We start from the raw sequence: 13,169 nt of genomic DNA, 5'->3' as shown, positions 1-13,169 counted from the left end.
TTTTTCCCCTTTTAAACCCTTTTTGTTTACAGGTTTCAGTTTCTTTATGTGCTGGTCGACCTTCCAAAGTTCTTGTGTCTGCGATGTGACGCTCCCTCAGTTCTGTGGATAACGTGTCCTGGTGATCTATAGTAAATACATCTGTTGAGCTAAGCAAGGGGTCAGTCAGGGACTCCTGATCAGCACCTTCACGTATAAAAACCTCACTCAGTTGTTTCACCAAGCAATTCAGACTGTCTACATTAACAAAAAAGTAGATGATTAGTGACAATACTTGAACAGCACAAAATTGTAGATTATACATCTATACAAGTACATAAAATGTGTTCCAAAACCTAAATTTTGCCTCAACAAAGTATATGAAAGCAGACTCTTGGTGAGCTCTGACCTATCAGCATTAGAGCTCTGCATTCTGTCTTCCAAGCAGAGTTTTCTGCAACGTTGTGAATTTTTCAATGACACTATTTATATAAGTACATAATCATCACTGCAAACAGAACCACCTCCCTGTGATAACTAGCAAACAGCAAGAGCATACGGTAATCTTGTCCAGACACAGAGTTGAGTGATGAAGTCAAGCTTCCAAAGGCACAACCCCCTTAGCTGATAACTAATTACAAATTCAGAATTTATGAAATAGTTCAGAATGTATGACTTTAGTCTTCAAAAGAACTGACAAATACCACTAGACTCTTCTTCCAGAAGCCAAGCTATAAACTGAAAGGTATGCAGAGTACCAAAACATGTCAAGCACAAGATTAACCAGAAGTGAAAGGTATGCAGAGTACCAAAACATGTCAAGCACAAGATAAACCAGAAGTGAAAGGTATGCAGAATACCAAAACATGTCAAGCACAAGATTAACCAGAAGTGAAAGGTATGCAGAATATCAAAACATGTCAAGCACAAGATTAACCAGAAGTGAAAGGTATGCAGAGTACCAAAACATGTCAAGCACAAGATTAACCAGAAGTGAAAGGTATGCAGAGTACCAAAACATGTCAAGCACAAGATTAACCAGAAGTGAAAGGTATGCAGAGTACCAAAACATGTCAAGCATAAGATTAACCAGAAGTGAAAGGTATGCAGAATACCAAAACATGTCAAGCACAAGATTAACCAGAAGTGAAAGGTATGCAGAGTACCAAAACATGTCAAGCACAAGATTAACCAGAAGTGAATGCAGAATACCAAAACATGTCAAGCACAAGATTAACCAGAAGTGAAAGGTATGCAGAATACCAAAACATGTCAAGCACAAGATTAACCAGAAGTGAAAGGTATGCAGAATACCAAAACATGTCAAGCACAAGATTAACCAGAAGTGAAAGGTATGCAGAGTACCAAAACATGTCAAGCACAAGATTAACCAGAAGTGAAAGGTATGCAGAATACCAAAACATGTCAAGCACAAGATTAACCAGAAGTGAAAGGTATGCAGAGTACCAAAACATGTCAAGCACAAGATTAACCAGAAGTGAAAGGTATGCAGAATACCAAAACATGTCAAGCACAAGATTAACCAGCTCTTTTCTGAGACAGACAGAGAAGAGAGAGAGAGAGAGAGAGAGAGAGGGAAGAGGGGGAGGGAAAGTACTTTTCAGGATGGAAGAGGAAATGGACTTGTACTATAAGGAATTTTACTGTAATAGAAAATGACCTGTATCTTTTCATACAACAGGCAACATTCCAAAAACCTACAACCCATCATCTTTCAAAAAACAGTCTTATGCAGTTTTTGTTAAAATATCCTCGCGGTTTCTTCTACTGAAGTAGATCAAGTTAGTTACCGTTGTAAGAAAATTCATCAAAACCACAGAAGTCCGACTCCGTGTCTAAGGGAATCCATTTCTCTTGATAGTGGACCCTGAATTATAGAAATCGACTGGCTTCAGAGCTTTCCAAGGAAAAAGTTCTATCTTACCATAACGTTCCATCTGTGTTGTAGATCTTTGTTCATTCATTACAAATAGGACCTTGGTTCCGATATGGCAGTTTCCAAGCTTGAGCCAGCCTAAAACTCTCAGCTAAGACCTACCCATAATGCCCCTCTCCTAGTTACTTCAGATCAAGTTTGCCCACCCCTAGATAACAAATGATGTAATAGAAAAAAAAACAGGAGGCGGCTCTGTCTGAGCAAATACCCCAACCAGGAGCTCCTAAAGTCCACCAGGAGTCCAGGCAGGGGGGGGGGGAAATGAGGGCGAGAAGTAATGAATAAACAAAGATCTGCAACACAGATGGAACATTATGGCAAGACAACTTCTTTATATCATGTTATAAATCTTTGTTTATTCATTACAAATAGGACAGAGTCCCCAGCTACTCGAGTCCTGGGTAGCCCTAAGGAAGGATATTCCTGAGCATCACAGAACCAAAAGATTCTAGTCCCCTGGAGGCCAAATCCAAATTTTAATGAGATAAAAGGTATGAAGTCTTGCCCAAGTGGCTGCTGCGCAGATATCCATAGAGGCTCTGGAATGAAATGCTACAGAAGTAGCCATTGATCTAGTAGAATGAGATTCGATTCTGGAAGGCAAGGATAGCTTATTCTATTGGTAGATAAAGGTAATGACATTTCTAAGCTAGGAGGATAAAGTCACTTTGGAAACGGGTTTACCGAATCTGGGTCCTGCAAAGGCCACAAACAATTTATCCGTTTTCCTGAAAGATTTAGTCCTGTCCAAATAACAACGAAGCTGCAGATGCACATCAAGTTTGTGCCAAAGGTACTCCCCTCTATTAGAATGCTGAGGGAAGAAAACAGTCAGGTCAATAGATTGATTAATGGAAAAGCCAGAAATGACCTTGGTTAATGGAAAAAACAGAAATAGTACGAAGGGACACCCTATCTGTGTGGAAGATAAAGCAAGGTCTCTTGACACTCTAGGCCTGTAGCTCAGATACTTTTCTCGCCGAGGTAAGTGCTACTAGAAGTAAAGTTTTCCATGACAAAAATATTAAATCACATGAGTCAAAGGGATCAAAAGGAGAACCTGTGAGACTGAAGTACCAAAGTTAAGTCCCAGGGTTCTAAGGGAGGCATGACCGGAGGTTAACATGCAATACTCCTTTCAAAAAGGTCTTGCATAGGCGGTGTGACATAATTGAAGAATTAAGACCATTATGAAAATTGGCAATAGCTGCTAAATGTACAGTGATCATTGAAGCAGAGGCTCCTGGATGTAGAAGAGTAGTCAGGTATTGTAGGATCTTTTGACTAGGCATAGAGAAATGGTCTAGTTTCTGGTCTTTGGCCAAAATAGAGAACCCAGTCTATTTACTAGAATAAACTTTCCTAGTGGAAGGTTTGTATGAAGCCAGAAGAATTTCACGATCAGGAGATGGCATGTCAGGCAGCCTGGCAATCATTGGAAGTGGAGGAACCAAGCTGTGAGCTCGAGACTGGGATGAATCAGTCCCGGAGGATGAGCTAACAGGTCTTGGGAATGATCCAGGATCCACGGGCTGTGAATCAGATAGTCCATAAAAATGGGAACCAGATTTAACGGGGCCAGTAGGGGGCAATGAGGATCACTTTGCTCCTCAACCTCTGAGCTTTCTGAAGAAGTTTTAGAATGAGGGGAAAAAGCATACAGAACACCTGGTGGCAAATCGTGCATTACAGTGTCCCTCGGTGGTTCCCCCTGAGGGGGGATCAGGGCAAAGTAGCTTCTGCATTTGTAGTTAACGGGGGAAGCAAACGGGTCATAGCAAGACTTGCCTCAGTGGTGGAAGATCAGATCCACTGTTACAGGGTTGAGGGACCACTCATGAGGCATCAGGATGTTCCTGTTCAGACTGTTGCAATAAGGTTGGAACTCCCGGGAATGTGCGTTGCTATAAGAAAGCGGTTGGAAGCTACCGCCCAGTGCCAAATCCTCATGGCTTCCCAACACAGGGGGGCAAGACCTGGTTCCGCCTTGCTTGTTGATATACCAGACAGCTGACATGTCTGACTGAACTGCAATGGTCCAAAAGGGTAGTGATACATGGAACACTAAGAACTGCCCTCAGTTCCAGGACATTTATGTGTAAATTGGTCTCTATGGGAGACCTAGTGCCTTGGACAGTCTTTCCTGGGAAATGCCCCCCCCATCAGGGAAGCATCCGTGGTCACTGTGGCCATAGGCTGGGGAAGACCAAACGGTAGACACCAAAGATTCGTTTGTGGCTTCATCCACCATAACATTTCTTCCTTGCAATGATTTGTAAGACATATCGTGGTCGAATGGGTGAGTTAGCAATGACCAGTGGAAAGGAGCCACTGTAGGATTCTCACGTGCAGTCTCACCAATGGAACTAACGTAATGGCAGCCCTCCATGGAGCGTAAGAGTTGCAGTACAAGACGTGCTGGTACATAGGTCTGAGGAAGAAGGTCTTGGATATGGTGTCTTATTTTCGAAAGCCTGTGAGGGGGGAGAGAAGCTTGACAGGATGTTGTGTCGAAGACCGCTCCAATAAATTCCAGTGTCTTCGTTGGGGACATTTGAGATTTGTCCTTGTTGATTGTAATCCCCAAGCAGAGAGTGAGACCTTGAATACTGCATACTAGGAGATTCCTGGTCTGGGCGGTAAGGAGCCAATAGTCAAGATAGGGAAACACCTGGAATCCTTGTAGTTGAAGATTAGCTACCACAACTGCCATACATTTGGTGAACATTCAGGGGGGCTGTCGAGAGACCGAATGGCAGTGCCCTGAACTGCCAGTGATTGTCCCCCAGCCAGAAGCAGAGAAACCTCCGTGAGCGTTGATTTATCTTTATGTGGTAGGATGCGCGTCCTGGAGGTCTATAGAGTACATCCAGTTGTCCCTCCCTAGGCAGGGAAGAATGGACTGTACCATGACCATCCGGAATTTTTGAGGTTTAATAAATTTGTTCAATAGGCCGAGATCCAGGATTGGTCTGCAGTCTCCTGTCTTTTTTGGGCACTAAAAAGAACCTCTAGTAAAACCCGGATCTTGTCTGGTCTGGTGGGACTGGTTGGATGACTCTTAGCAGCTTTTCTATTTCCAAGGCTGCTAATTCCCTCTGATTGGGTGGTACATCGGGGATTCCTTTGACGGGTCTGGGAGTTAAATCAAATGGTATTTGGCAGCCTCTGGATATTATTCTCTGCACCCAAACATCGGTAGTAGTAAGATGCCAGGCTGGTAGATGCAGAGAAAAATGACCCCCGACTGCTTCCAGAGGAAAGCAATCGGGTTGCTGTTCAGGAGCGCTGGTAGGGTCTGCCGCAGAAAGAATCTCTAGCACCCTAGTTACGTGGACCCCACTCTACCCCAAAGGGGGCATCTTCCGTACGAGTTGCCCCCTCGGCCCTGGGACGGATTGTTCACCAGGAGTGTCACGAAAAGATCCTTGGGATTTCTTGAAAGAAGTTATGTACTCTCCATAACATTCCATCTGAGTAGGTGGCTTCATTTGTCTGCAACCTGTGGGTGTTGGATCCGATATCGGATCCGAGCCGGCAACTTGTAGCATAGCTATGGATCCGAGCTCCTAGCTCCTCCCCTCACCCATAATCCCCTGCCAACTTCCTATGACCTCAGATCAAGTTTGCCCCTCTATGGATACCTGAAAAGGTGTTCCAACAAGCATAACAGATAGAACAATATAACAGGAGCAAGTTCTGAAGGCCAAGGGGAAGGAGGGGGGGATGGTTGCAGACAAATGAAGCCACCTACTCAGATGGAACATTATGGTGAGTACATAACTTCTTAATCTGGAGTACGGACTTCATTTGTCAGCAACCTGTGGGACAGAGTCCCCAGCTACCCGAATCTTGGGCGGCCATCATGGAAGGATGTTCCAGAGCACTGCGGAGCCAAAGGATGCTCTCCCTCTAGAAATTACGTTCAGTTTGTAGTGGTTAATAAAAGTATGAGATGAGGCCCAAGTAGCTGCCAAACAAATATCATCCAATGGCACTCTAGATTTAAAGGCAGCAGAAGTAGAGATGGAGTGAGTGGAATGCACACGGACTCCCTCAGGTGCGGGCCTCCCAGAAGCTTGGTAGGCCAGAAGAATACATTGAGAAATCCAGCATGACAAGGTGACCTTTGAAACTGCTTTACCTAAACTGAATTTAGCAAAGGAGACAAACAGCTGATCATATTGTCTGTGACCAGCTGTCCTACGAATATAGAAACGCAGCTGCCTGCGTACATCTAAGGAATGCAGCTTGTACTCTCCTTTATTTTGATACTCAGGGAAGAAAACCGGTAAGCTGATGGACTGATTGATATTGATTTCTGATGCCACCTTGGGAAGAAAGGAGGGATTGGTCCTGAGGTACACTCTATCCGGATGGAAGACAGAGTAAGGAGGCTTTACGGAAAGGGCTTGGAGTTCCGAAATTCTCTTGGCTGAAGTGATGGCTACCAGGAATTCTGTTTTCCAGGACAAATATTTGAGATTGACCAATGCGGCTGGTTCAAAGGGAGAAGCGGTCAAGGCTTGAAGGACTAGAGAAAGATCCCAAGGGGGTACGGTTTCTTTGATAGGGGGCCTGAGTAGAAAGGTGCCCTTGAGAAATGTTTTGCCCAATTTAGCTGACATCAAAGGACCTGTCTCATGTCCCACATGGTAATGGGAGATGGCTGCCAACTGTACCTTGACTGTCCAACAACTAGCTCCTTGCTGAAAGAGTCCGGTTAGAAAATCCAGTACAGACGATAGAGGGGCAGTGAAGGGGATCCAGATTATGATGTTCTACCCAGACGGAAAAGCGTCTCCATTTACCGCGGTATATTTTTCTGGTGGAAGGCTTATGTGCTGCCACCAGGATGGCTTTGACTGGTGAAGAAATGCCGGGAGTCCTGCCTAAGAGTGGAACTGGAGCAACCAAGCTGTCAGCTTCAGGTTGACCAAATTCGGGGTCTGTAATTCCGATGGATGGGAGATTAGATCCGGAGTGGGATCCAGAATCCAAGGAGGATTCACTAGATGAGACCACAGGTAAGGGAACCAAGTTTGCCGAGGCCAGAATGGGGCAATGAGGATCATTCTGCTCCCAAACCATGAGACTTTCTGTAAGAGCTTTAGCATCAGGGGTAAAGGAGGGTAGGCATAGAGTAGACCGGGCGGCCAATCATGCACCAGAGCGTCTCTCGGGGCTTCCCCTGGTGGGGGGATCAGAGCGAAGAAGCTGTCGCATTTCATATTTAAGGGAGAGGCAAGAGATCGCAACAGGGTTGCCCCCATTTTGCGAATACCTGCTTCGCTACTAGTGGGTTGAGAGACCACTCGTAAAGGGAAAGAATGGTGCGGTGGAGTTTGTCCGCCAGAATATTGGCCCGCCCCGGAATGTGCGTTGCGATCAGAAAGCGGTTGGTGGAAATCGCCCATTCCCACACTCTCATGGCTTCTCGGCATAATGGGTAGGATCTGGTTCCCCCCTGATTGTTGATGTACCAAACAGACATGTTGTCTGACTGAATTGCAATCGTTCCTACTGGGAGGAGATTCTGAAGCGCCCGCAATGGCAACAGCACCGCTCTCATCTCCAGAACGTTGATATGCAAGGAGGTCTCTGTCTGTCCATGTGCCTTGGACTGTCCTGCCCGTGTAATGCCCCCCCCCCCCAGCCGAGGCGAGAGGCGTCCGTGGTCACCGTGGCGAGAGAGGGAGGACTGCAGAAGGGCCGGCCTATATGGAGGTCCGGGGATTGGAACCACCATAACAGGGCCCTCCTGCAAACCTTGCTAATAGAGATAGGGTGGCAGAGAGGAAGAGATTGGAAGGACCATTGCACTTGAAGGGTCCACTGCAGTACCCTCATATTTAGGCGAGCACATGGAAGAAGTGTTATTGCAGGCGCCATGGAGCCCAGAGCCCTCAGGACCAATTCTGCCGGTGGAGCTTCCGATTGTACGATGGCCCGCACATGCAATCTCAGATTCTGTAGTCGTTCAGAAGTCAGGAAGACTCGTAGATCCCTGGTATCTAATCTGGCCCCTATAAACTCTATTACTTGTTTCGGAGCAAGGGAAGATTTGTCCGCATTGATTGTGATGCCTAACTGGGGGGCTAGGCGGAGAAAGTAATCTCTGGCTGAGCAGAGTAGATGCCTTGTAGGGGCAGTTAGAAGCCAGTCGTCCAGGTACGGAAAGACCTGCATTCCCTGGAGTCTCAGGTGGGCCGCTATCACTACTAAAACTTTGGTGAACACCCTGGGGGCTGTGGTGGGGCCAAAGGGAAGGACCCTGAATTGATAATGACTGGCTCCCAGCCGGAAGCGGAGAAACCTCCTGGATCGTCAGTCCATTAGAATGTGGTAGTACGCATCCTTGAGGTCTATAGAGCACATCCAAATCGCTCTCCCGTAAGAGGGGGAGAATGGATTGAAGAGTGACCATTCGGAATTTTTCCTTGGTTACAGACAAGTTCAAGAGGGAAAGATTTAAAATTGGTGTCAAGTCCCCCGTCTTTTCTGGCACCAGAAAGAACCTGGAGTAGAACCCTAATCCGAGCTGGTCTTGGGGGACAGGTTGGATGGCCCTTTTTTCTAACAGCTGCTGGATTTCTGCGGCTGCAGCCTCCCTCTGATCGGGTGGAACATCGGGGAGGCTCCTGAGTTTGGGGACATGATACACTGGAATTTTGTAGCCTCTGGATATGATACGAAGCACCCAGCGGTCTGATGTGATGGACTCCCATGCCGCCAGATGTCTCGAGAACCCCCCCCCCCCCCGACTGCCTCCAGAGGAGAGCAGTCAGGCAACCCTTCAGGGCTGCTGCATGGGCCGGTCAGAGAAGGATCCTCTGGACCCAAAGCTCTTGGGGAGCCCTCTGCCCCTAGGGCGGCGTCCTCCCTGTCCTCCTCTGCCACAGAAGGACTGGTTGTCCTGAGCAGGTTGGGAATGCTGTGATTTCCGGAACCACATCTTCTTCTGTCCCTTTTGGTTCTTCGAGGACGACCTCTGGGGAGCAGAGAAGCGGACTACGATGGCAGACAACGTCTTCCCGTCCTTCTCGCTCTGGACCAGTGTTTTGCGAACGGTCTTGCCAAACAAGGTAGAACCATCAAAAGGGGCATTTGCAAAGAACGCCTTAAAGGGCTCCGCGAAGTCACAATGCCGGAGCCAGGCCTGACATCTCATGACTAGACCCGCTCCGCTAGCTCTAGCGGCTCCCACAGTAGCGTGGGACAAAAGCCGCACAGAGGTATTGGAGATAGACCTTAGAGTGGCCATTCGAGTGGAGTACAACTGCTTTTTGGTTCCCCACCATAACATTTCTTCCTTGCAATGATTTGAAGACATATCGGGGTTTTAAGGGGGAGTTAGCAATGACCAGTGGAAAGGAGCCACTGTAGGATTCCCCGGTGCAGTCTCACCAATGGAACTAACAATGGCACCCCTCCATGGAGCAAGAGTTGCAGTACAAGGGGCTGGTACATAGGTCTGAGGAAGAAGGTTTTGGATATGGTGTCTTATTTTAAAGCCTGTGGGGGGAGAAAGTTTGACAGGATGTTGTGTCAAGACTCCAATAAATTCCAGTGTCTTCAACTTTTGAGATTTGCCCTTGTTGATTGTAACCCCCAAGCAGAGAGTGAGACCTTGAATACTGCATACAGGAGATTCCGGGTCTGGGAGCCAATAGTCAAGATGGGGAAACACCGGGAATTTGTATTTAAGATTAGCCCACAACTCCCAACATTTGGTGAACATTCACTGTGGGAGCCCCAATGGCAGTGCCCTGAACTGCCAGTGATTGTCCCCAGCCAGAAGCAGAGAAACCTGGTTGATTTATCTTTATGTGGGTAGGATGGGCCCTGGAGGTCAAAGAGCATCCAGTTGTCCCCCCCTCAGGGAAGAATGGACTGAAATGACCACCCGGGAATTTTTGGGGTTTTAATAAATTTGTTCAATAGGCGAGATCCGGGATTGGCCCAGTCTCCTGTCTTTTTGGGCACAAAAAAGAACCTCTAGTAAAACCCGGATTTTGTCTGGTCTGGTGGGACGGGTTTGGGATGCCCAGCAGCTTTTCTATTTAAGGCTGCAAATTTCCCTCTGATTGGGTGGTACATGGGGATTCCTTTGAGGGGTCTGGGAGTTAAATCAAATGGTATTTGGAGCCTTGGATATTATTCCTGCACCCAAACATCGGTAGTAAAGATGCCAGGCTGGTAGATGCAGAAAAAAATGCCCCCCACTGCTTCCAGAGGAAAGCAATCGGGTTGTTGTTCGGGAGGGCCCCACGGAGAAAGAATTCTAGCACCCTAGTTATGGACCCCACTCTCCCCCAAAGGGGGCATCTTCCCGAGTTCCCCCCGGGCCCGGGGACATTTTTCCCCGGGAGGTCACAAAAACCCTTTGGGTTTTTTAAAGAAGTTATGTACTCTCCATAACATTCCATCAGAGTAGGTGGCTTCATTTGTCTGCAACCTGTGGGTGTTGGATCCGATATCAGATCCGAGCCGGCAACTTGTAGCATAGCTATGGATCCGAGGTCCTAGCTCCTCCCTCACCCATAATCCCCCAACCCCTCCATGACCTCAGATCAAGTTTGCCCCTTATACCTGAAAAGGTGTTCCAACAAGCATAACAGATAGAACAATATAACAGGAGCAAGTTCTGAAGGCCAAGGGGAAGGAGGGGGGGATGCTTGCAGACAAATCAAGCCACCTACCCAGATGGAACATTATGGTGAGTACATAACTTTTAATCTGAGTGGGGACTTCATTTGTCAGCAACCTGTGGGACAGAGTCCCCAGCTACCTGAATTTTGGGGTGGCCATCATGGAAGGATTTCGAGCACTGGAGCCAAAGGATGCTCTCCTCTAGAAATTACGCCCAGTTTGTAGTGGTTAATAAAGGTATGAGATAAAGGCCCAAGGGGCCCCAAACAAATATCATCCAATGGAACTCTAGATTTAAAGGCAGAAAGTAGAGATGGGGGGTGGAAGGGCCAACCCCTTTCAGGTGCGGGCCTCCCAAAAGTTTGGGTAAGAAGAATACATTGAGAAATCCAGCTGACAAGGTGCCCTTTAAAACTCTTTCCCCAAATTTAAATTTGGCAAAGGAAAAACAGCGGGTCGGATTGTCTGTGACCAGCTTTTTCCTAAAATAAAGCAGCTCCCTTGAACATCTAAGAATGCAGCTTGTACTCTCCTTTTTTTGATATTTAGGAAGAAAACCGGTATTATGGATTGATTGATATTGGTTTCTGATCCCACCTTGGGAAGAAAGGGGGGATTGGTCCTGAGGTACACTCTACCCGGATAAAAGATAAAATAAGGGGGTTTTTACAGAAAGGGCTTGAAGTTCAAATTTTTGGCTGAAGTGATGGCTACCAAGGAATGCTTTTTCCAGGAAAAATATTTGAGATAAAAAGAAGCTGGTTCAAAGGGGAGCAGTCAAGGCTTGAAGAACTAGGAAAGACCCCAAAGGGGCGGCTTTGATGGGGGGCCTGAGAGAAAGGTGCCCTTGAGAAAGGTTTTACAATTTGGCTGACATCAAAGGACCTGTCTCATGTCCCACATGGTAAGGGGAGATGGCTGCCAATTGTCCCTTTTGACGGGAACAACTAGCTCCTTGCTGAAAAAGTGGGTTAGAAGTCAAACCAGACGGAAAGAGGGGCAGTGAAGGGACCCAGATTATGATGTTCTCCCAGGGCGTTTCCATTTACTGTAATTTTCCCTGGTGGAAGGGTGCTGCCACCAGGATGGCTTTGACTGGTGAAGAAATCCCGGGGAGTCCAAAAAGAGTGGAACTGGAGCAACCAAGCTGTCAGCTTCAGGTTGTCCAGTTTTGGGGGTCTGTAATCCGATGGATGGGAGATTAGATCCGGATGGGATCCAGAATCCAAGGAGGATTCACTAGGTGAGACCACAGGTAAGGGAACCAATTTCCCGAGGCCAGAATGGGGCAATGAGGATCTTTCCTGCTCCCCAACCATGAGCTTTCTGTAAGAGTTTAGCATCGGGGGTAGGGAGGATAGGCATAAAGTAGCCCGGGGGCCAAGCATGCACCGGGCCCGCCTCGGGGCTTCCCTGGGGGGGAATCAGAGCGAAGCTGCATTTTGTTTGGGGGAGGCAAGAGATCGCAACAGGGTTCCCCCCATTTTGCGAATACTTTCGCTACTAGTGGGTTGAGAGACCACTGGAAGGGAAAGGGTGCTGAGTTTGCCCCAGGATGCTGGCCCCCCCGGGAATGTGCGGAATCAGAAAGCGGTTGGTGGAAATCGCCCATTCCCACACTCTCATGGCTTCTCGGCAAAAGGGAAGGACCGGGTTTCCCCCCTGTTTGTTGATGTACCAAACAGACATGTTGCCCGACTGAATTGCAATGTTCCTAGGGAGGAGATTCTGAAGTGTTTTAAGCAACAGCACCCCTCATCTCCAGAACGTTGATATGCAGGAGGTCTCTTTTCCTGTCCTTGGACTGTCCTGCCTTTTGCCCCCACCCGAGGGGGAGGGCGCCCGTGGTCACCGGGGGAGAGGGGGGGTGCAAAAGGGGCCCGGCCTATGGAGGCCCGGGTTTGGAGCCACCATAACAGGCCCTCCTGCAAGCCTTGCTGAAGAATGGGGTGGAGAGGGAAGAGAAAAAGGACCATTGCAGAAGGGTCCATTGCACCCCCTATTTAGGCAAATGGAAGAAGTTTTGCGCGCCATGGAGCCCAGTCCCCTCAGGCCCAAATTTTGCCGGTGGAGCTTGATTGGAGGATGGCCCGAAATGAATTCAGATTCTGTAGTCGTTCAGTCGGGAAAGGCTCAGACCCCTGGTTCTAATCTGGCCCCTATAAATTCTATTATTTTTGGGGAGGGAAAGGGATTTGCCCCATTGATTGTGATGCCTAACTGGGGGCTAGGGAAAAAGAAATTTTGGCTGAGCAAAGTAGATGCCTTTTTGGGGGCGGTCGGGAGCCAGTCGTCCAGGAAATGGAAAGACCTGCATTCCCTGGAGTCTCAGGTGGGCCTATCACTGCAAAAACCCTTTGGTGAACACCCGGGGGGCGGGTGGTGGGGCCAAAGGGAAGGACCCTGAACTGGTAGTGACTGGCTCCCAGCCGGGCGGAGAAACCTCCTGGATCCTGTCCATTAGAATGTGGAAATGCATCCTTGAGGTCTATAGAGCACACCCAAATGTTCCCCCGGGGGGAGAATGGATTGAAGAGTGACCATTCGAATTTTTCCTTGGTTACGACAGGTTAAAGGGGGA

The 13,169-nt window shown here is 47.8% G+C and overlaps 1 protein-coding gene across 1 annotated transcript in view; it reads right to left on the bottom strand.

The window, feature by feature from the left end:
- Nucleotides 1–13,169, bottom strand: part of CDCA3 (cell division cycle associated 3) — a gene marked incomplete in the record, with an annotated part of 365,174 nt that overhangs the window by 212,026 nt on the left and 139,979 nt on the right. The window contains 1 exon segment of the mRNA XM_044079607.1: nucleotides 31–237. Coding sequence (XP_043935542.1) covers nucleotides 31–237 — 207 coding nt within the window.

Source organism: Protopterus annectens, chromosome 8.part0 (genome assembly GCF_019279795.1).
Source record: "Protopterus annectens isolate FY-2018-M chromosome 8.part0, PAN1.0, whole genome shotgun sequence".
NCBI classification, from domain to species: Eukaryota; Metazoa; Chordata; order Ceratodontiformes; family Protopteridae; genus Protopterus; species Protopterus annectens.
The sequence above is the reverse complement of the archived record's forward strand: the minus strand, read 5'-3'. Positions and strand labels throughout refer to the sequence as shown.